Source organism: Heteronotia binoei, chromosome 3 (genome assembly GCF_032191835.1).
Source record: "Heteronotia binoei isolate CCM8104 ecotype False Entrance Well chromosome 3, APGP_CSIRO_Hbin_v1, whole genome shotgun sequence".
NCBI lineage: Eukaryota > Metazoa > Chordata > Lepidosauria > Squamata > Gekkonidae > Heteronotia > Heteronotia binoei.
In genome coordinates, this window is record NC_083225.1 from 159,089,271 (window position 1) to 159,111,251 (window position 21,981).

General features: G+C 39.3%; 1 protein-coding gene across 1 annotated transcript in view; it reads right to left on the bottom strand.

The window, feature by feature from the left end:
- B3GLCT (beta 3-glucosyltransferase) overlaps positions 1–21,981 on the bottom strand; it is an 86,374-nt gene that overhangs the window by 57,528 nt on the left and 6,865 nt on the right. Inside the window, exons 2-4 of the mRNA XM_060234718.1 lie at positions 17,272–17,333; positions 12,755–12,794; positions 9,145–9,254 (exon numbers count right to left, since the gene is read on the bottom strand). Coding sequence (XP_060090701.1) covers positions 9,145–9,254; positions 12,755–12,794; positions 17,272–17,333 — 212 coding nt within the window. The remainder of the gene's footprint in view (positions 1–9,144; positions 9,255–12,754; positions 12,795–17,271; positions 17,334–21,981) is intronic.

Sequence of the window (21,981 nt, forward strand, 5' to 3'; positions counted from 1 at the left end):
AAGAACTGCAGTTCTCTTTCTGTCTTTTGTGGGGAAAGAGTCCTTTTGTTCTTTAAAAATACTATGGTTGGAAAAATAGACAGCTGAGAATACCTTGTTCAGAGGCCTGTAGACCCTTGGCCCCATTTGTTTGAAACTTGGGATTCTTTAGTGGACAGGCAGCACCTCACTCCACTGCTATTTTGGTACCATTTGGTTGAAAAACAGTCACTCTGGCACCCCTGAAGAGTTGCCCATAATGAATAACAGAAGTGCAGTTACAATGGCTGGGGTCAGCTTGTTCAGGAGCCTGTTGAATTTGGGCCCACTGTCCAATTTGCTTGAATTATACACCATATGCAATGGATGCTATCTGAATTCCAGTCATGGATTTAAGTATCCCCCCCCCACTGCATTTACTGTATTTAAGTACCTCTTAACTGCACCTAATCTTTAAGGGGGTGTGAAATCTACCTGGAACAGGAGAAACCCTACTAACCTCACTTAATCAATCAATACTAACAGTACCCCCCCCCCTTCTCTGGCCAGAACTTTAAATGGCATAATCCACCCCATTATTACCTCCAAGTACCTACTCAGAATGTTCCTGAATTTGATGATGTTTGATGAAGATATTGTAGAGCTCTGAGAGGGGGGGAGAGAGAGACAATAGCCTGGGCAGCCAACAACACAAATAACATGAGAGAACAGCAGTGCATCAACTATACCTACTGAATCTACCCAGCTAGGCAGAATGCTGTATCTGACAAAGTTCGTGATACTTAAAGCCAGAAAGAGATACAGGAGCGGCAAAAGGATTGCAGTCCCTCATCTTTCCCTAGGCAAAGATCATCCATTAGGGTGACCAAAGCTATTCTAGTCCATAACTAGGCTGAAAAACTGGATGGGGCAGGGGAGTTGCTAAATAGTAGAGCATCTGCTTTGCAAGCATGAAATCCCTGGCAGGGCCGGATCTTTGGGGGGGGGGGTGCAGAGGGGGGTGCTTGCCCTGGGTGCTGATGCAAGGGGGGTGCCAAATTGGGTATGGAGTCCATTGTATTCTATGGGCCCATAAGGAGGTATCATTTTTTAATTTTGACCCCCCTCAAAAATCATGTAAATCCAGTCCTGGTCCCTGGTTCAATCACCAGCACCTTTAGAGAAAAGGATCAGTTAAGTAGGTAATGGAAAGGCCTCTACCAGTCCCTGGAGAGGCAATGCTGGTCAGGAGACAATACTGCCCTTGACAGACCAAAGGTCTGATTCAGTACAGGCAAGGTGCATGGGTTCAAGTTCTTTATCTTGGAGAAATTATGCCTGAGGGGTGACATGATAGAGGTTTATACAATATGCATGAGATAGAGAAGGTAGAGAAAGTACTTTTCTCCCTTTCTCACAATACAAGAACTCATGGGCACTTAAAGTAATGAACAGTAGGTTTAGAATAAATGAAAGAAGTACTTCTTCACCCAAACAGTAATTAACATGTGGAATTCACTGCCACAGGAAGTGGTAGTAGCTACAAGTATAGACGACTTCAGGAGAAGACTGGATAAACTTAAGGAGCAGAGATCCATCAGTGCCTATTAGCCGCAAGATACAGACTGAACACTATGTCTGGGGCAGTGATGCTCTGCATTCTTGGTGCTTAGGAGGAAACAGTGGGAGGGCTTCTGGAATTTTGGCCCCACTGGTGGACCTCCTGATAGCACCTGGGTTTTGGCCACGGACTGCTGGACTGGATGGGCCACTGGCCTGATCCAACATGGCCTCTCTTGTGTTCTTATGTTAAATCTAGTACTACAGACTGGAATACTGCAGTTTTTACAGGTTTTCACAGACCATCCTAAATGAAGAAATTTAATTAACACAAGATAATCATATCAGCATTCTTTCTGGAGAGAGAATCTGCCCACCCATATACTAGCCTCATGTTCACTAAATCACATATTATGGATCATACTCCGCAAATCCTCTGTAGGTTAATCCATTTATTTCTTAAAATATGTAAACAGCAACAGATAAAAGAGACTAGCAAAAAATCCAATGGGGAAATTTTTTACATATGGCTCATTGAACTGTAAGTTCCCACTTATTTCCAAGGAACTTATACAGAAGACCATGTCTGTGGATTGCACCCTGTGGGGCATGATCCTGGGGGAACCCTGCACAAGTGTAAAATATGCAGAAGATGACTGTAATGGCTTGCACTGCTCCAATTTATTTTAGTGTGTTGTATGTCCTATATAGATTATTTATCATTTAAATAAAAGATGTTCCCTCTCAGTAAAGAGATACTTTCAGAAGTAGAATTACGGCTCATATTTTTCCTCTTTTACTGAACTATATTGTTTATACCAATTAACATCTTCAAACTAGCAGGAAACAGGATGACTTATTAATACTGCTTCTCATCCAAATACATGTGAACAAACCGCAGCAAAATGAATATTAAAAATTAACAAGCTAGTAGCAAGACAGATGGAAACTATATAAAATTACTGATAATTATACTTTTGGCAAAACATAATAAGCCCAAATTGAAAAGCTCATTAGGATAGATAATAAAATCTAACTCAAAGAAAACATTAACTTGAAATACTTGTTCCTATACCACTTTGTAAACTGGACATCACCCATAGTAATTTTTAATTTCTGTCACTAATTTCGGTCCCTTAGTCACTATTACATACATAATATTGCATTTCCTGCATGGTGCTCAGGGTGACATTTCAAAAAGCTTACATTCTAAATAAAAATTGGTTGGTCTTAAAGGTGCCACTTGACTCCTGCTTTATTTCAATTTAACAGCAGCCCTCTCAGGTAGGCTATGGTAGTGATTCACCCACAGCCAGTACAAGGCCCAGCAAGATCTGGATATGGGTTTCTGACATCTAGCCCCAGTCCTATACCATATTGACCTAATTATTTCTAGATAATAAAAAGCAATTATAATCTCACTAACTATTCGCAGTTGTAATGTCAGTTCCCGTCTATTCAACAATGTAATTCCCACTTAAGAGATTTCAGAAGCAAAAGTGAATGCCTGTTAGAAAGTGATGCAGCAGGCTGTTACATCTGGTTATGAATCAACATGTAATACTTAAAGGCTTCCATAGCCCAAGGATGCAAACATCTGCCACATATAAAGCCTTAGTATATTCTGTCTTTTTTTAAAACAATGGTAAAGAGAAAAAATGCATGCACAGAAAATCAGAGAAAATTCTTGGCATGACTGTTCTGAAAAATCATCAGTTTTTCACAGAGAGGCTGTGATCTTCCTGAATTTTCAAGAGACTGCAAATGTTGTTAACATTCATGTGTCTGGTACACCACTTCATTGTGTTTTTTCTGGCCTTTAATCCATTGGAAGCGCAACAAGGGTCTTAAAATATTTTCTCAATGTGTTAGAAGGGTAAGTACAATGATACGTCACATCTCTGCATGGATGCACAGAACTCTCCATTCAATCAGAAACTTTTGTTTGAAGAATTCTAAATAAAAGAATGAAGATGTTGCAAGTCTGAATGGCAGAGGCTTTCCAGATGAGAGAGTGAAGTAGATTCCATGGTGGGAAAAAGGGAGAATGGCAGGGGGTCATGGGAACAAGCAGGGAAGTTAGATGAAGATAAAAATGTAGAAATGTATCAAGTGAGACCTGGTAGGGGGAAAGACAAAAGAGCTTGTAAGGAAATGCCCCTAATTTTCAGAACATCGTGGTCACCAGTCTGGTTGCCAGAGTGCCTGGAGACAGAGCTCTCACACATCTGCCAGAAGGATGTGTTTGTCTACCAGAATAGAAAGGACTTATGAATACTAACAGCCACAAAGCTAAAAGCAGCACTCCGTGTCCCTGGAAGAGCGCCAGTAATGAGAACGGATGGTTTACAGTCGCTTCGGGCGAACGCCATCTCTATCTTGGAGCAGAAGAAAGCGCGCCGTTAGCAGCTATCCAGGCCATGTGGTTTTCAGCCTTGACCATAGAATCCACTTTGGGAGGCTAATACCAGCTATCTTCCAGCAGTGCCAAGACTCCATTTCTGCACAGCGGGAAACACACGTACGCAGCAGATGTTACCCACTCATGGAGCCATCAAGCTTATCCGGGCGTGGATCCTGCCAGACTGCCCAAGCATTTGTCCAACGGAACCCAGGACAAAGAATGGCAGCAAGAAGAACACAGAAGAGGAGGAAGACCATCTTCAGCTAGAGCCAAGTTCCTTTGTGTGAACCGGGTGTTACCTAGGCAATAATTTGGCCATCTATTGTCACCCTTTTAGATAAGTTTAATAGTCTTAGCACCCCTCCACCCAGTGATTTCCCCCATTCTTCTCCCCAACTGTAATCCTGGAGCATCCCCACCCTGGTCCGTTGTAACCTGAAAGTCCAACCAGGTAACCAGGACTCAAGCTTGTTCATTGGTCAGTCATGGGCACCCAATTAGGTGCCACCAATTAACTTGCTATTGGCTACTGCAGAAGTCCAGCCCTTATAGTCACTGCAGAACCTCCCCTTTCTCCTCCTTCATACCTTCCATCCCCTGAGCGTCTAAGGTAGTCTATTTAACCTCTGACCCAGCTCCACTCAGGTGTGCATCTAGAAGTACCCTATCTCCGCTGTCTAGATCCATCCCCGATTCCTGATCAGTTTTGGGTTCATTTCCCCCGTCCTCTTTCGTTGCCATTGGAGCCTTCCTTGAAGACTACTATAGGTAATTATCACCCTGTTTGTCTACCCATGTGTTGTCTCTATCTCTCTCTCTATTTTTCTTAGGACTGTATGAATGATTTTATGAGTATTTTATCTTGTATGTAAGCCTATATTTTCTGGAATAAATTTTAATTGTTTTACTTAATTAGAGTCTCTAATATTTTAAGCATTAATTTCTGGGCGTGGAATCCTGTATACACGGGTAAAAGATCCTGATCAAGCCAGGTGCCCACCTGACAATTCCCCAACCTCAGTTTTGAGGGCATTTTGACTTAGAAGCTATGGGAAGTGAAGAGGTGAGAGCCGGAACAGTTGATAAAGAGTCAATTGATTTTATTACTGAAGCGGTGGCAAACTGTTAGGTAGAAAGCAAGTTCCAGAATGGAGGCAGAGTAAGCCCTAGTAAGGCACAGGAGGCACTGAGAATTCCTAGATTAACTTTGTTACGATGATATAGTAATCACAGAGGAGTGCCATCCAATGAAGAGTGATTCCAGCCTAAGTCCCATATGGGAACTCACTACCTTTATCTTAAGACAAGGGTTCAGTCTTTTAAAAAACCCCTTAGCAATCATCCTTTATTGTGGTCAAGGCATCACAACATCCACAATATTCATGCAATGCTTCAAGAGGAAGCTAAACATGCTTTGAAGGTATTGCTGTCACGCATCAAATCTATTCTCAAACTTATATTTCTAGGAAGGCTAAACAGTCGTAGAAACCAGGAAAATGTGGAAGATGAAATATGAAAACCTGGATTAAAGCTCAAAGAAAGTTTTAAGGAAAGAATCTGATTGATGAGTTCTGGAAATGCACAGGGCTTTCTTGTCCTGTTGTAGAAGCTATAGTGCACATATGTCAGGACCGGATCTACAATTTTTCTGAGGGAGGGCAAAAATAAAAAATGGCGTCCCCTTTTGGGCCATTCTATGTTATGGTCCCATAGAATGGATTCCATACCCAATTTGGCGTCCCCCCCTCCATCGGTGCCCAGGGCAAGCACCCCCCTCTGCCCCCCTGCCGTAGATCCAGCCCTGCATATGTATACCACTATGCTATTCTGTCATCATTTCCCTGCATATCTCTTGAATGTTACCCTTCTGTAGTTTCTTTTTATTCCATGTTATCATCAAGAACTATACAGATCTGGTGTCCAGGAACTTGATAGATCTGCACGTCTACAAGCAAGCCATAAAAGGAAGAATGCACACCACATCCTGAGAATCATCTTTGCATTTTTATTAGTATCTCTCTCTCATATAATCAGTAGGCAGAGTCTATTGCAGTACTATATGCAGTATTCTGCATATAAGCAGAACAATTTATGTTTTCTGTGTACTAACAGAAATAATTTTTAAACTAGTGTTGCCTATAAGTGAGGTCAAATGAGACTGATCAGTCAAATACTGAACAAACATTTCAAAGCATCAGCTTTATTAGAACAAAAAAAATAATTTAATCATTAACAGGTTTACTCAGGGCTTTTTTGAGTAGGAATGCACAGGAACACAGTTCTAGCTGGCTTGGTGTCAGGGGGTGTGGCCTAATATGCAAATAAGTTCCTGCTGGGCTTTTTCTACCATAAAAGTCCTGGATTTACTATTTGCTAATTAGAAACATAATTACTATTGTATTACAAGTGAATTTTGCCACTGATAACTATTTGTGCTCCTGTTAAGAGATGCCTGTAATTTTAGCCAACAAGATAGCCTAGAGAAGAGGTTCTGCTATGCCACCAGGTATGTTCTGGACTGCTGCGAGGCCAAGGGGGCACAGCCACCACTCCTGTAGTGCAGTTTTGGAAATGGGGTTGTTGTAAACCCTAGCAGCATAAGCCTGGACATGTGGAAGGCATCCTCTGAACCTCACATTTTCCAGACTTGAAGGAGGCATGAAGATTGGAACTCTAGATGACACCGGGCTGCCTGTTTTCTGAGTTAATTGCTTCCCTTTGTACTTGGTCTGCTGTTCCATTATCATCATCACATTAAGTTTCGAAGTTGTAAAAGTTCAAAACAATTGCTTTTTTAAAAAAAATAAAGTTTTATAGATTCCCAACTGTGTCTTCTACTTTAAAAATGGTAGGGTCAATTTGACCCCATTTACATTTTTGTAGAATTCTAACATTTTCAATGAGGGTATTTTTGACCACAATTTCAAATTTGACTTCCCTGCATTTCTAAAGCCAACAATGCTGCTGTGTAGATGCCAGCTTACCCTTTTTGTTTTATGAGGTAATTTGGTAGCAAGTGGTGACTGTATGCAATTTTGACCCAATGGAGTAATATTGTATAACCCTGCTACTGGCAACCAGTATAGTGTTTCAGATGCTTTTAGTGTTGGAGGAGCACTAGGGGGGACAGGGATTCAAATCTCCATTCTGCCATGAATGTTACTTAAGTCAGCCAAACTCTCAGTTGTACCTAAGTCACAACATTATTGGGAGTCCAAGCTATGGAGAGGAGAACCACAATGCTGCCTTATGCTTCTTGGACAAATATGTATGACGTGGGCAGTTACTGCAATGTTAATCACAGAATACAGCAAGCATGAGCAAATTCTGTTGTCATGCTTAACCTATCTATCTCCATTTGGGGATAACTGATTTTCTAGCATCATTTGCATAAAATCTGTACAACAGTTGCAAAGCAAAAAAAATTACATTTTAACAAGGTACATAATACTGACATCTAGTGGTAACCTAGCACATTCTAAATTATTAAAGTAGGTGTAACTGCAGGTGAAGCAGTAAATGCACAGCTATACTGAAGAGAGCCAATTTTGTGCTAAAAGCTGAAAACGCTCATCTGCAACCTGCTCACCATCCCTTTCTCTAGACTAGAAGTTTTCTCTACTGATCCCCAAATTAACATTCACTTCCACCAAAATCTCTAGGTCAGGTCACTAAATTCAAACACAGCAGCACTGCTGAGCTATTCTGTAGTTGTCAAGCAGAGCTTTTGCCTGGCACGTCAAAAGTATTTGGATCCCATACTTGTGTTAATTTACATATAGGATTTTTCACCTGACATTATTTTCCTGTTTGAAGAAGTAAAACCTTGTGACAGGTAACTGGAATCAGGATCTGAAATACCATTAAGGCATAATAGCTGGATCCACATTTTGTACTGCCAAAGCTTTTCAATACCCATCTAAGTTGCAGAATATATATTTTTTTACTTGGAATAAATACAACTCCCCACCTTTAATCCACTATAGTTGTAATGAGCAACCAAGGGTCAAACTACAAGACCCCAACCCCACCCCCCAAAAAACCAGATATTGTAACAGCCTCAGTAACTCATATAACAATCATACTCTTAATAACTGGGTTAAGGATTATGAGTACACAGAAAAGGAAATCACTTCATGGAACAAAGAGAATCTTCAGCTATGAAGCATTCAACCAACTGTGCCTTGCCTAATTGTGCACAGAAAGCTCTGCCAACCACAAGATCCTATCCTCTCTGGAACTTTATATACCTCTTTTCCACCAGTTAGGTACACAATAGCACCTGCAGTCTTTGATCTCATGTCCCTGGGCTGATCAAACCCAGCTGCAGTGCTCCAGACCTTGCAGGTTCAAATCCAGCAAAAAACAGCAATTTCCAGGGAAGGGTACTTAAAAAAAATAAAGCTTTTCTGAAATAACTTATGGGTTAGACACAAACACACACACTCACTGAAAGATCAGGCTGGCCACAGCTGATTGTAGGATTTGTTCATGATACCATGAACATTGAGACGTTTGGCAAGGGGACGGCAGTTCCAAGAAGAAACAGTATAAACACCCACACCAGTAACACCTTTTTATTAACACAAATGCCGTAACTTAATAGTTTGCATGATAGAAAGGCTGGAATCTCTAGCCTCTTTCATCACCCATCATTTCTAATTCATTCCAGGCTCTTTCATAGATAATCACACCTGAAAGATTTAGGATGAGATCCACACCAAGCCCTCCTTTTTATAATTCTACTTTTTTCTCCTCATAGAATTTGAAAAAGTGAGTACTGAATCACAAAGCAACAAATGTTGCTAGCCTTAAAAGTGCCACTGGACTTTAGTTTTATTTTACTACAACATGCTAATGCAGTTACCCCTCTGCAACAGCCTCTTGAAAGCCTTGAAAGTCTATTTATTGCAGACTTTCTATTATCTAAGCACATATCCTTCCCTTTCTAAGAAGTATGGAAAGCTGTCTGGTGGATGGAGTAATAATGTACCTTTGCTGCTTGTAATTTCCTGGATCTTCTCCAAATACCTTTCTAAAAACAAATGTTACATTCTCTTCCTTGTAATCTTCAGGAAGGGTGGCTGACAGGTGAAATGGGTAAGAATGGTCCATTGAAGAATTATAAAATGGAGAAAATGCGCAATGCATACATCATATTTCTCAAATATGAAGATTTATATGTAGATAATCATTGGATTTAGCACTATATATACTCATACCTTCCCAAGAACTGCAGCCTGTTTTAAAATGTTTTGTTTTAGGGCATCCGCTCTCTTTGAATGGAAAGAATTGCTTTGGCTTTGGATGACAAACACAATTTCTTTTAGTTCTGTAAATCAAGAAACAAAGATAAATTAAAGGAATAAAAGCTGCATTAACAAAATCTCAATTATTCAGGCAGTTAACTTTACCAAAAAAGGATCTCTGGATAGTATCAAATGTTATGGAGAACAACAAGTGAGAAGAAAATAATTCATTTTAGGTCAAAGGATAAAATTTTTCATATATCTTTGAATTTGGCCGAATATGTTTACTAATTAGCCACAAAATTTTAACACAAAGACATATTATATACCAGTGGTGGCCAAACGTGCCTAACATAAGAGCCATATAGAATAAATTTCAGATGTTTGAGAGCCGCAAGATGTGGGAAGGAGGGAGGGAGGGAGCGAGAGGTGGAAATAAAGCAACTTAACTTTAAATGCATTCTCCAAGCCACTAGCTGGTTTGCCTTGGAGAAGTAATTTAAAAGAAAAAAATTCCTTCTCGAAGCCAGCTGACAGGGCAGTGGAGGCTTCAAGAGCCACACAATATGTGTGGAAGATCCACATATGGCCCCCAAGCTGCAGTTTGTATATAACAAGGTGGCCAATCTTATGCGAAAGACTCAATAAAAGAATAAATAGTTTCAATTTTTTTCTGTATAGGGACTACAGTAATTACCCTTTGACCTAAACAGTTTTCTGAAATAAAAAACTTGCATTGGGAATTTTTAAAAACCACAAATAATACAAGCAGGACCGTAACAAGAAAAAAAACCTCAGTGGCCATTGTGGGAGTTTACCAGGTAACCAAAACAGCTTGTCAGAGAGAGAGTACTGATTAGAGCCAGGCCTGGAAGCAACTGCCAGATAACCATGAGAACTGCTTGATTCACCCAGGCCTGCTACTATTCAGCAGCAGCCACCTCATGAAAGCCAGTGTGCTATAGTGGTTTTTAATCTCAAACTAGTTTCTTGGAGATCGATTTAATTACCAATATACCATGGAAGCTCACTGGGTGATTTGGGCCTTTTAACACATTCTCATCCGAACCTATCTCCCAGTTTTTTGTGAGGATAAAATGGATTGAGGAATGGTGTAAGCTGCTTTGGACTCCCTTTTTGAAGACAGATGGGGTATAAATGAAGTAAATACCTATATCTAAATATGGTGGGCAAATAAAAGTTAGCTTGGTTGGTGGGTAGGAAGGAGGAGGAAGCAGGGAAAGGTGAGGATATGGGGATTTCCAGGGGTAAGGAAGAGGAAACAGTGTGAGGAGGGTTAAACAGGGGAAAGTGAGGTCCTCCCAAATTCCTTGCTGGTTCCTCACCGTGCAACTGAGCACAGCCTTGTGCAACGGGGCCACAGTCTTTCTGGGTAGAGGCTGCCAGGTGGAGGGCAGGAAGAAAAGCTGAAGACAGGAGGCCAGATAAAGATAGTTTGGCTGGCAGATGGGAAGGAAGAGAAGGAAGCAGGAAAAGCAGACAGGTTATGGCGGCTTTCAGGAAAGGGAAAGAGAAAATAATGGAGGAGGGGAAAATGAGAACCCTCCCCACAAGACCTTGCAGGTCCCCTGTTTGTTGTAATCTATTAATATGTTTTACCATCGCTCCATCTTCTCATTAATTTGCAAGTAGGTGTTCAGATACCCCATAGTTTGTAAATATGTTGAATAAAATACATTGCAATTTTTCCTACTCAAAAATTGGTATAGGGATATATATTATTCATTGCATCAGCGGGTTGTTAGCTCATGCCTTCCAGCATAGAGGTATTAAAGTCAATGTAGCACAGTTGCTATTTTATAAAAGGTTCATTCTGTATCTATGTTACTTAAACTGCCTTAATGCTATGCAAAATGAGCAACTTTCTTTTGCTGTTTTTGATGTTTTAGCCCTTTCCCCCCTTAAGGATATATCTGTGAACAGTATAATCTACACCTTTAAGAACTTGGGGGTGGGGGGGTATTAATCCTAAACTGGTCTACTTAGAATCTTAGGTCTATTTAATGGGGCTTACTTCCAGGAAAGTGTTCTTAGGTCTGCACTATAGCAGAGCAATTCCAAACAGGTTTACACAGACTCCTGTTCAATGTGGCTTTCTCCTAAGAATGGCTTCTGACTAAACCGTTAGACAGTCTGTTAATGCAGTTTTGTGATAAATACAATGAATTGCAGATTGTCTCTAGATTTGTCCTCATGATGCTCATCAGTTCACTTTAATCATTTTTACTTTCATCTGTACTGATTTTAAAAAGTCAATTTCGCAATACAGGAATTGTTGTTTGTAGCTTCCTCCACCAGACAACCACAAGAGTGGGAAAGTGAACTTGCATAAATATGGTAAAATTCTTCTTTCTTCCAAATTAACACAAACACTTCCAGTTTCACCAGTTAAGAAGACTGTGTTTCTGATTTCTGCTGCTTACAAAATATTCAAGATGAATTGAGGAAAACAATTTAGATACAAAGTTAGCTTGAATCAAACTACTGTTATTACAAGTGCTATAAATACATTGGAGGGGTGCTGCTAGATTTCTGAATTTAATTTGAGCTTAAAGTACAAAATCTGATATTCTTTAATTTGAAATAATTGGTACACTCAGTTAAGCATATTTGCTGTAAAATCAAACATAAAATGTAAAACCACTTAGCTGTCTTTTGGAATAATGTACAACAGACTTGCAAAATGCTATCCTTGAAATGTTTGCTGTGCTTTTTATCAGTACTCATTGTAATGAATAAATTAGCACACGCTGAAACACACTAACAATCTTGTGATGAAAGGAGGTGCCAAAAGACTATTAACTGTGAGCTCTGCAAATACAATTTCAGGGGTTGAATGTCTAGATAAATTCATTTTAGAGCTTACTTTCATCATATTTATTAAGTATTCTGTTGTCCACTGTGTAAAAAGGTAAAGGTAGTCCCCTGTGCAAGCACCAGTCATTTTAGACTCTGGGGTGACATTGCTTTCACAATGTTTTCATGGAAGACTTTTTACGGGGTGGTTTGCCATTGCCTTCCCCAGTCATCTACACTTTCCCCCCAGCAAGCTGGGTACTCATTTTACCGACCTCAGAAGGATGGAAGGCTGAGTAAACCTGGAGTCGGCTACCTGAACCAGCTTCCGCTGGGATCGAACTCAGGTCATGAGCAGAGGGCTCTGGCTGCAGTACTGCAGCTTTACCATTCTGTGCCACGGGACTCTTGTCCACTATGTACTACATGGTATTATTTTACAGGAACACATTTACGAACATATTTGTAACAAAGTAACTATGATAATTCTCTAAAGCCCCAGGGGAATGTCAAGGGACCTTGTCAAATGGGAAGGAAAGCCTCTACCAGGATTAGCAGGTCTTTAACCAAGACTGACAATAGCTGAATGTAGCAGAAGTACAGAGAAACACAGGAACCTTGCACAGAGTGAGATTCCTGTAGCACAGCTAGCTGTTAAGCCTTATAAACATGATTTGCAGTGCAATTCTAAAAGTTGTTTTTCTGTTTAGGATTGCACAGCCAATCTACAATAAATACGAATTCCTTGCCAGTACAGCTTACTTACCTTTGCTTACTTTATGTGAGTTTCCATTTTTTTCTGAAGTCTGCAGTAAGAAACCAAACACCATATCACAATACAAATAATGAAATTGTACAAGAACAGCTAAATCATTGAACCAAATGCTATAGAGTTAGCACAATTTAAGACACTAAGCAGCCATAACTAGTACGAAAATCATTTTCCTGCTTTCAAAGACAAAATATTTAGCAGTGCAGAACATTTCAAGCATGTACAGTGAATCACATTATTCTCAGCAATCCTCACAAAAGAGGTAGGCCAGTATTGGTATCTCAGATGGGGACTGAAACTAAAGAGAATTGTCGGTTACCTAATGTTTCTGAGACTTGAGATGGGTACTTTCTGCTAGATTGCATGACTGTCCAGCTTAACTGAGCTGATGTCTAATGAATAGAAACAAATTAACATTTTAAGTGGAAGAAATTAGTTACTAGAATCACTTTCACTATTTTAAATGTCTTTGTTGTAATCAGTTTGGACTAGTTACCAAAACAGCACACAAAATAAATAAATATGGAAGGAACACTTCACTGAAGTGTCGCATTGATATATGACTAACAGTAAAATATTTTTGAGGACATTAATCTTAGGAAAATACCTCAAATCCAAATTGCATGGCAGTCTAAATGAATACAAAAAGTTTGCTGCAGATGTTGAAATAAAACCCAGTAATTCCATGTTATTTTCACACATTTGAGTCAGAATTTAAGCTTTGTACTTAAGAGTAGAGTTCATGGTACTATCACCCAGGAAACCAAGTTCTAAAAATATATTTGTTACTATTCAGCAGTTAACCTGAAGAAGTGAGCACACTGGGATTACCAGTAGGATCTGGTGACAAACAACTGGACATGCCAAGTTAAGAAGAAGCACTACATAAATTCTAACATCTGAGAAGTCCTAATGGAGCAACTAATCCAGCCCTCAGCTTGTAAACGCTATATGTACTATAATACTCAAGACATGATCTGTGAGCCAAATCCAGGTAGTTGAGTCCTTTCTGTTAGCACATGACAACTTTTTTTTATGAATCCCTTTCCTTCCCATCCTGAATCAAAGGTTCTTAGCAGATTCTTGATTTCTAGATTCCTTTATGCAGATATATAAAAGTTTCTCATTAAACAAACAGGGGAGCACCTCAAGAAAAGACAAAGGCCCCTTTTGAAAGTTCAGCTAATAGAGAGATGTTTGCAGTTCCCACCATATGACTTGATAAAGTGTACTGATTGTGACATCCTGTTCCTTTAAATCTTACACTCTCTTCATTTCTAATTCCTGTTTCTTTGATTCTCAGGTCTGGAAAAGAGACAAACTTACCCTAACTGCTTAGTTGCTAAGAGGTCAACCATTTCTGCAGAAATGGGGTCACATAACATCTGGTAATGATTATGAAAGACAAGCATGAGATCCTTAGTACTGGAAAAAACAGTAGGAAATGGAAAACTAAAAGTGGAGCAATTTCTGGTTGCAAGAGGGAAATTAACTAAAGATGCCATTTTTGTGGCAATATAGAAAAATAACACTCGGTAATTATAAGAACTACCTAGAAGGGTAGGGAAATCCAAGACACAAAAGAAATACATCAAGCCCTACACAAACAATGGTAACTTTTCTGGGCAGTATTGGGGGAATCAATGAGAAAATGAAATACGGGCACTATATATTGAATGGTCTGAGTGATTTGTAGTCTGCAACTCCATTTCTGATAAACAAAAAATCCCTATCTTGCTGGCTGTGATGGAGTCTAAGGTATATATGTGATGGAGTCTAAGGTATATATGGCACATTCTGGTGCTATGCTGCTTATGCTGACATTACAGCATCGATGAGATCTCATTTTTTCCCCCTGTTGCATTAATGATTGCTAAATGCCACAAATTCTATCAGTAACATCAGACAAGTGGAGAGTCAATTGCATGGTTTGTAGCTTCACTCAGGAAGGTGTTAGCACACTGCCAATTTGGACAAAGGTTAAATAATGCCTTGAGAGACAGATTTGCTGCTGGTTTATATATCGGATACAAAAAAGGTTAATGACTATCCCAGCACTACTATTCAAGGTGCTATGAAAGTGTTGAGAATGACCATCCAGACTGGATCATGAACTGGAAAATTAATCTTTTCAGTCAGTAATGAGTCAAAAGCCTTATGAACGAGAGTCTCATACACACTGTGCTCAGAGTAAACATGCCAAGAGGGAATGGTGGTCAACCCAACTTATTTGTAGTTAATGCCGTAAGAAGGAACATGTTGCAGTGGCCTGTTGCTCTGGCAACCAATCTACAACAGTCCCCATGAAGGTGGCAATGGCAGCTGGGCATCAGAAAAGATGTTGGTCTGTAGTACAAAACATAAAGGAAGACAATTCAAGTGGTAGTGAATATAAGCCTGTCTTGAATGTGCTATTTGAAGCTAGAACAAGGAAGGCATTATCGTCAGACTCTGAGTCTGAAGGTGTTCATATTAGAATGGTGCCAGATACCAGAAATGTGATGTCAACAATATCTTCAGATGCTGTCTAGAAAGTTTCATGGTACCAAAGAACAATACAGGTGATACATTTGTGCCAAAAAGGGATACTAGGTATAGAAGCAGGACTAGAAGGAAGGTCTTACTGATTTTAGCAGCTTCAAGTGAAGTGAAGCCAGATTAAAGCAATTTTTTCATCACAATCAACTCTAAAGGAATCCTGGTTGTACATCCTTAAACAATTCAAAGAGAAACTGGAGAATATTATACTAAAACTTTCAATGAAATCTGACTGCTAACCTAAGTACTGTAAACCCATACATAGTTCTTTAAATTTTCTGATCACTTGGGGAAGGTAAATTGGACCATTTAATGCAGATTGGAATTCTGACACCTGTTCTCAAAGTCAACAAGCAACACCTGTTCTGCCTATGATTAAAATAGGTGACAAAGTGCACTCTGTGTTTGGATTTCCTACAGGTTTCAAAAAGACTATAAGTCAAGTTATTTTCACCTCCAAATCAAAGCTGAGCTTTACCTCTCAAATACGTCACTATCAATACACACAGAAAATTTTTGTAACATGGTAACACTTTGGCATTACTTCTGCATCTGCCCTGTTTCAAAACACCAGGGATGAGGCCTTGATTGAGCTTGGCGTCCAGTGATATTTAAATGATATCCTTGTTACAGGAGAAAACAAAGAAGAATCTTCAGAATCTGGATACTGTCTTAAACTTAACAAATAAGGACTGAAGCCATGCCAGGGCAAGGGTGCAGTCTTTAAATCTTCAACCAAGTAGCTGAACTATATTATTGATGCTACTGGTCTAATTAACTCATCTGACAAAGAGAATGTGATTCTTCAAACACCTTCACCAAAGAATGTATCACAGCTATGCTCTTTCTTACAAATGTTTATTTATTTTGGTAAAGCTATCTAATGTGTTGGTATGTGTACATGAACTGCTCTAAGCAAAGCAACATAAAAATGGACCCAATAGTATCTCAAAAAGCAAAAAAACAGAACAAAAACTTTTGACTTCAGCTGTAGTTCTTGTACATTTTGATGGCTCCCTTCTTTTGCAACTGGTCTGTGAGTTTCTCTTAATGGAACAAATGCAATTCTTCTCAACATTTTTCCTGATGGAATGAGAAACCAATTGCTCTTGCTTTCCACATAATCAATTCTGCTGAAAGGTATTTTGTACAAGGAGCTGTCTCCTGCTTTTAATACCCCTTGGGGCCTGAATATCTTTGAGAGTATATACATATTTTGCTTATTCAGGAAACTGGGAGTCAACTTGCTCACCATAGATAGTGTTTAGATCAGAGGGGGTGCGAAGCAGATGTTTTCTGTTATGGCATCCAATGAATGGATCTCGCTTGGGAGATTGTGTATTTGGCACAATCTGAACAGAGGGGGCAGGCCCAAACACAAGTTTAGCTCAACTTATTTAGCAGAGACTGGGGTGGGGGGGGTGGGAATGGCAAAAACATTATAAGGTGGCTAGGCTACAAACCCTGGAATATGGGAGCATGGATTATTAAACAAAATGAAGTTTAGTTCTAATATTACATAAGCAATATGGTTGGTATTTCCTCAAAGCTCCATCTAACAATGCTCCAATATTATTAGAATATTAGAATGTGAGAGATAACATCAGAAGGTCCAATGATACCGTTACTTCTCAATCCAGCGTATCTGGCTCTGGAAAAAATAACCACCTACTTGTCTCACTCATGTGATCAACTTGTTGTAATGTTACCTGAGTAGTCAGGAATGCAGTCATGTGGGAGAGGCAACAAAACTACTTCTAAAAATTTAAGAGGGGGCAGCTGTACTACGATAGAAGTTTTTAAAAGGACTATCAAAAAAGCTTAGAAAAACCTAACAGGGGACATAATCTACTAAACAAAGATGCTACATTTTCATTTCAAGAAAATCTGTGGACAACAAGATTTGGAATTTATGTGCCAGCTCTGCTTCAGAGATGCTGGTGTCTTCTGGGAAAGGACAGAAAATTTAGTACCTGAGATACCAGAATCTTGCTCTGATCCTTTAATTCTTCAGCAGCAATATTTAAAGCCAAAGCTGGAAATAGGAAGGGGAAAAATGTTATCCACCTTTTTCTCAAAGAAGTATCTGTTTCAAATTTGACAAATCCACAACAAAACAGTATTTAAAAAACAATATATATAACAGTATCTCTTAAATGCATAGAATATCTGTAATAGCAGCGCAGCTATTAGGCAATTCTGCTGTTTCAATAGTAGTATCATTTTCTGTAGTCTGACAATTTTACTCTCATGCTTCTGTGGACAGAAAATCATTCTTTGATGTGAAGCCAATTTATTTTGGCTTCAAGTCAAAACAAATCCCATAAAAATAACATCTGGCCACTCCAGCACTTTGGTTTACTGAACAATGTGCTAGCACACAGGAGACCTGAATTTCTCTTTACCCTTAGGTTAAAACTTGTTATTATTAGAGAAGACCTCCTTAGAATCCTGGGTGAAGAAGAGTTCATGATCCAGTTTCCTGAAAGACTGCCAGGAACTGACATGAGGCTCATTTAGACTTAAAGGAAACTGCCATTTTTCTGGGCTGCAAATTATGAACAAGTGCCAATATCAAGGTAACTGATAATATGTAAACAGATCAGAAACTGGATTTTTAAAAAATATATATTGAAAATAGGTTTATTCTCTTGCCAGAAAGATATCATACTTGGGAACTGGAGGTGAGGAGATATGGTATATCCCAGCGACAAAGAACTGTGTATGCTTGGAAATTATACAAGGAACAGCTAAAGAAAGAGTTTAGGCTCCTTAAGACAAAAGGAGAAATGCAAGCGATGGACAACTGAAGTAAAAGGTTGGAATGTTCATGACCTAGGAATGCTACACTGAAACAAAGAATCAATTCTTCTATATTAGACAAAGTTCATTTAGTTCAGATTCTTGTTTCCGAACACTGACACACAGAAATCTATAAGAATACAAAGAACAGAGGTCAATCAGTGGCTATTAGCCACAGCGCATTGTTGGAACTCTCTGCCTGGGGCAGTGATGCTCTGAATTCTTGGTTTTGGGGAGGCACTGTGGGTGTCCTGGCCCCACTGATGGACCTCCTGATGGCGCCTGGTTTTTTTGGCCATTGTGTGACACAGAGTATTGGACTGGATGGGCCATTGCCCTGATCCAATATGGCTTTTCTTAAAGATGGCCTACAGTCCTCCTCACTATGAATAAATGTTGTTAGCCGCCCTGAACCCGCCTCGGCGGGGAGGGCGGGATATAAATAAAATTTTATTATTATTATATTATGAGCCCTGTATTTGGCCTCTGAAAGCCATCTTTGATAGTATTCATCAGGCACATCCAGCAGCAACATATTCTTTATGAAGTATGTGTTGTGTGAAATAGAACTTTTTTTACTCTTTCTGAATAAATGTTATTGTGCCACCAAAGAGTAAAAATCTCTACCCATTCCACTCTTACTATACATAATTTTATAAGTATTTACACTTTATATACACTTCAGCCTATCTAAGACATTGCAGCAATTTCCTAGTCATTTTTGTTCCTCTTTCCTGTAACTATCCTGAGTTGTTTTACCTTCAGTTCTCTACCTTTGCAAGTTGGGGGTACTGAAATATTGAACACAGGTTCAGTGTTCTATAAATGTTTAGTAAGAACTTGTGAAGATGTTGAAATTAATGATGCAGCTAGATCCCGCAGACCCGTTCCACTAGCAGAGGTGCTCTGTGCCTTTGGCTGTTCTGAATATCTTGTACCAAGGAAAATCTTTTTCCGCCATAACAAAGTACCTCTGCTAGAAGAATGGATCCACAGGACCCATGCCATGGGAATTTGAAGGAATAGATATAACAGCAATACGAATCTAAAAAAAAAAATGAAACAGAAAAATGCTGCTACAGTGAGTCCTACTTGTACCCAAATGTAAAATGTCAGTCTTCACATCCGCACTACTCACACTTTGTGTAAGTTAAATTGGCAGCCTTTACTCCTTGTCTTTACTTAATATACTGCATTTTTCTAGCACAAGTGAACTTGTGAGTGCTTTTCTCTTAGACAAAGCCTATAAATGTATAAATATAAACTACAATTATGTCACTTGGGTCTCACCGCAGAATATAAATGTATAAGAAATATTTTTAGAAGTCTGTTATCCTATTACAAATCAGACAATTTCCATCTCATCAATCACGATTACAAAAAGCATATCTTTGCCAAACAAGTTCTACATAAAAGTTCCACTACTTCCATCTCACAAAAATCTGCATATTTTGAACAGGTCAAAATAGCTATCTATCTAACAATTGTTCCATACTGAAGCCAACCATTATTACTGAAAACTTAATGTCAAATTCATACCAAACAAAATAAGCAGACATTAGTAATTAAAACATCCTCACAGAAAATTCCTACATTTCTGAAGAAACTCTACAAAGTGGATATATATCCTTAGAACAGCAAATAGGAACTGTAGTCTTAAAGGAAAGGTCCCCTGTGCAAGCACCAGTCGTTTCTGACTCTGGGGTGACTTGCTTTCACAACATTTTCATGGCAGACATTTTATGGTGTGGTTTGCCATTGCCTTCCCCAGTCATCTACACTTTCCCCCCAGCAAGCTGGGTACTCATTTTACCGACCTTGGAAGGATGGAAGGCTGAGTCAACCTCAAGCCGGCTACCTGAAAACCCAGCTTCTACCAGGGATCGAACTCAGGTTGTGAGCAGAGTTTAGGACTGCAGTACTGCAGCTTTAACACTCTGCGCCACGGGGTTCTTCAGGTAGCAGGCTCGAGGTTGACTCAACCTTCCATCCTTCCAAGGTCGGTAAAATGAGTACCCAGCTTGCTGGGGGGAAAGTGTAGATGACTGGGGAAAGCAACGGCAAACCACCCTGTAAAAAGTCTGCCATGAAAACGTTGTGAAAGCAATGTCACCCCAGAGTTGGAAACGACTGGTGCTTGCACAAGGGACCTTTCCTTTTTTAGTCTTAAAAAGCCTCCTACATATCATACACAACAAAACTACACAGTATATATAAAGCACAGTATATAAAATGCATGGTATTTAAATCTAATAGTATTTCATATTCATATTTGACAAATTATGTCTAAAAGAGAAAAAAGCAATTTAGATAATAGAAGCCCAGCAACAAAGGAGGGATGGTGACTCAGTGGTAGAGCATCTGCTTGGTAAGCAGAAGGTCCCAGGTTCAATCCCTGGCATCTCCAACTAAAAAAGATCCAGGCAAGTAGGTGTGAAAAACCTCAGCTTGAGACCCTGGAGAGCCACTGCCAGTCTGAGTAGACAATACTGACTTTGATGGACCGAGGATCTGATTCAATATAAGGCAGCTTCATACGTTCATATTTGAAGCTCAAGAAACATAGAAAGTCTTGTAAATTATTAAGAAATTACTTCTTTTAATCACCTACTATAACTTCACGAAATAACAGTTTAGAATTTAAGATGGCAATTCAGACTAGAAATTATCCCAGTGAAATACCTGGGAATTACTTTTGTGTAAACATTTTTACAATTGGGCTGCAAGAATTTTAATTGTGTTTTGAGCACCACAGAAGAAATATTTTACATATGCAAACAGCAAGCCAATACCATGTTCTTTGTTTTTGGAATTGCAATTTCAAGGTCAACCCATAAATGATTCTCTAGGGCATTTCTAAGTAAAACTTTGTATTACTATAGAAAACAATGTATTTCCTGATAAAATATATTCTTTTTGCAGAACTTCTATAAAAACATGGGATGCACAGTGCTTGGATTTTTGCATGCAGGTGAGAGGCCACATGAGGAGATGTGAACTGAAATATGCAACTGAGACTAAAACACTGCCTGTCTCATCATAACTTTTGAATATCTGATGCAGCATACAGTATTTTCAGTTTATAAAATATTAATACACAACCCTGAAACAAATCAGGGATTAGAGAGAACTTGGATAAGAAGCCAGCTATTATATAATTCCAGCACTATGGTGGAAATCCTATAAGGAATTATTTATACCTGCATACCTCTCATAGTCATTTCTGTATGGTCAAAACTATAATGGCCCCATTCTCCTTGTTTAATCTGGCATTTCTTTTTAAATTCTTTACTATAAACCCAGAGCAATTCTCACACTTGCAGCTTCTATAGTTGGGTTTATCAAGTTTTGTCTAAAATATGGTATTATTTTTCTGCTTCACTTTGCTCATTCCAGTCCCTTTTCTCATACAGCTCTATATAGTTTAGGAAATACGCGCTTTCAACTTTGTAATATATAGGAATGCGGGAGGTACTATGCACATAACAGCAAATAAAGATCCCAATTCATCTCTTTTTAATATATTTACTTCATTCATACAGGACATTTCTCTCTTCAATAGGAGCCAAAGTTGCTTGTATCATTCTAATTTTCACCATTTTACCCCTACAGCAATCACCGTGTGAGGCAGGCTTGGCTGAATATGTGACTGTCACAAGGTCACCCAACCAACTTCCAAAGCAGAGTGGGGATTCAGTACTGGGTCTTCGAGATCCGGGTCTGAAACTCTAACTACTATACAGGGGTGGCCAACAGTAGCTCTCCCGATGTTTTTTGTCTACAACTCCCATCAGGGTCAATGGCTGGGGCTGATGGGAGTTGTAAGCAAAAAACATCTGGAGAGCTACCATTGGCTACCCCTGCATTATACCATGCTGGGT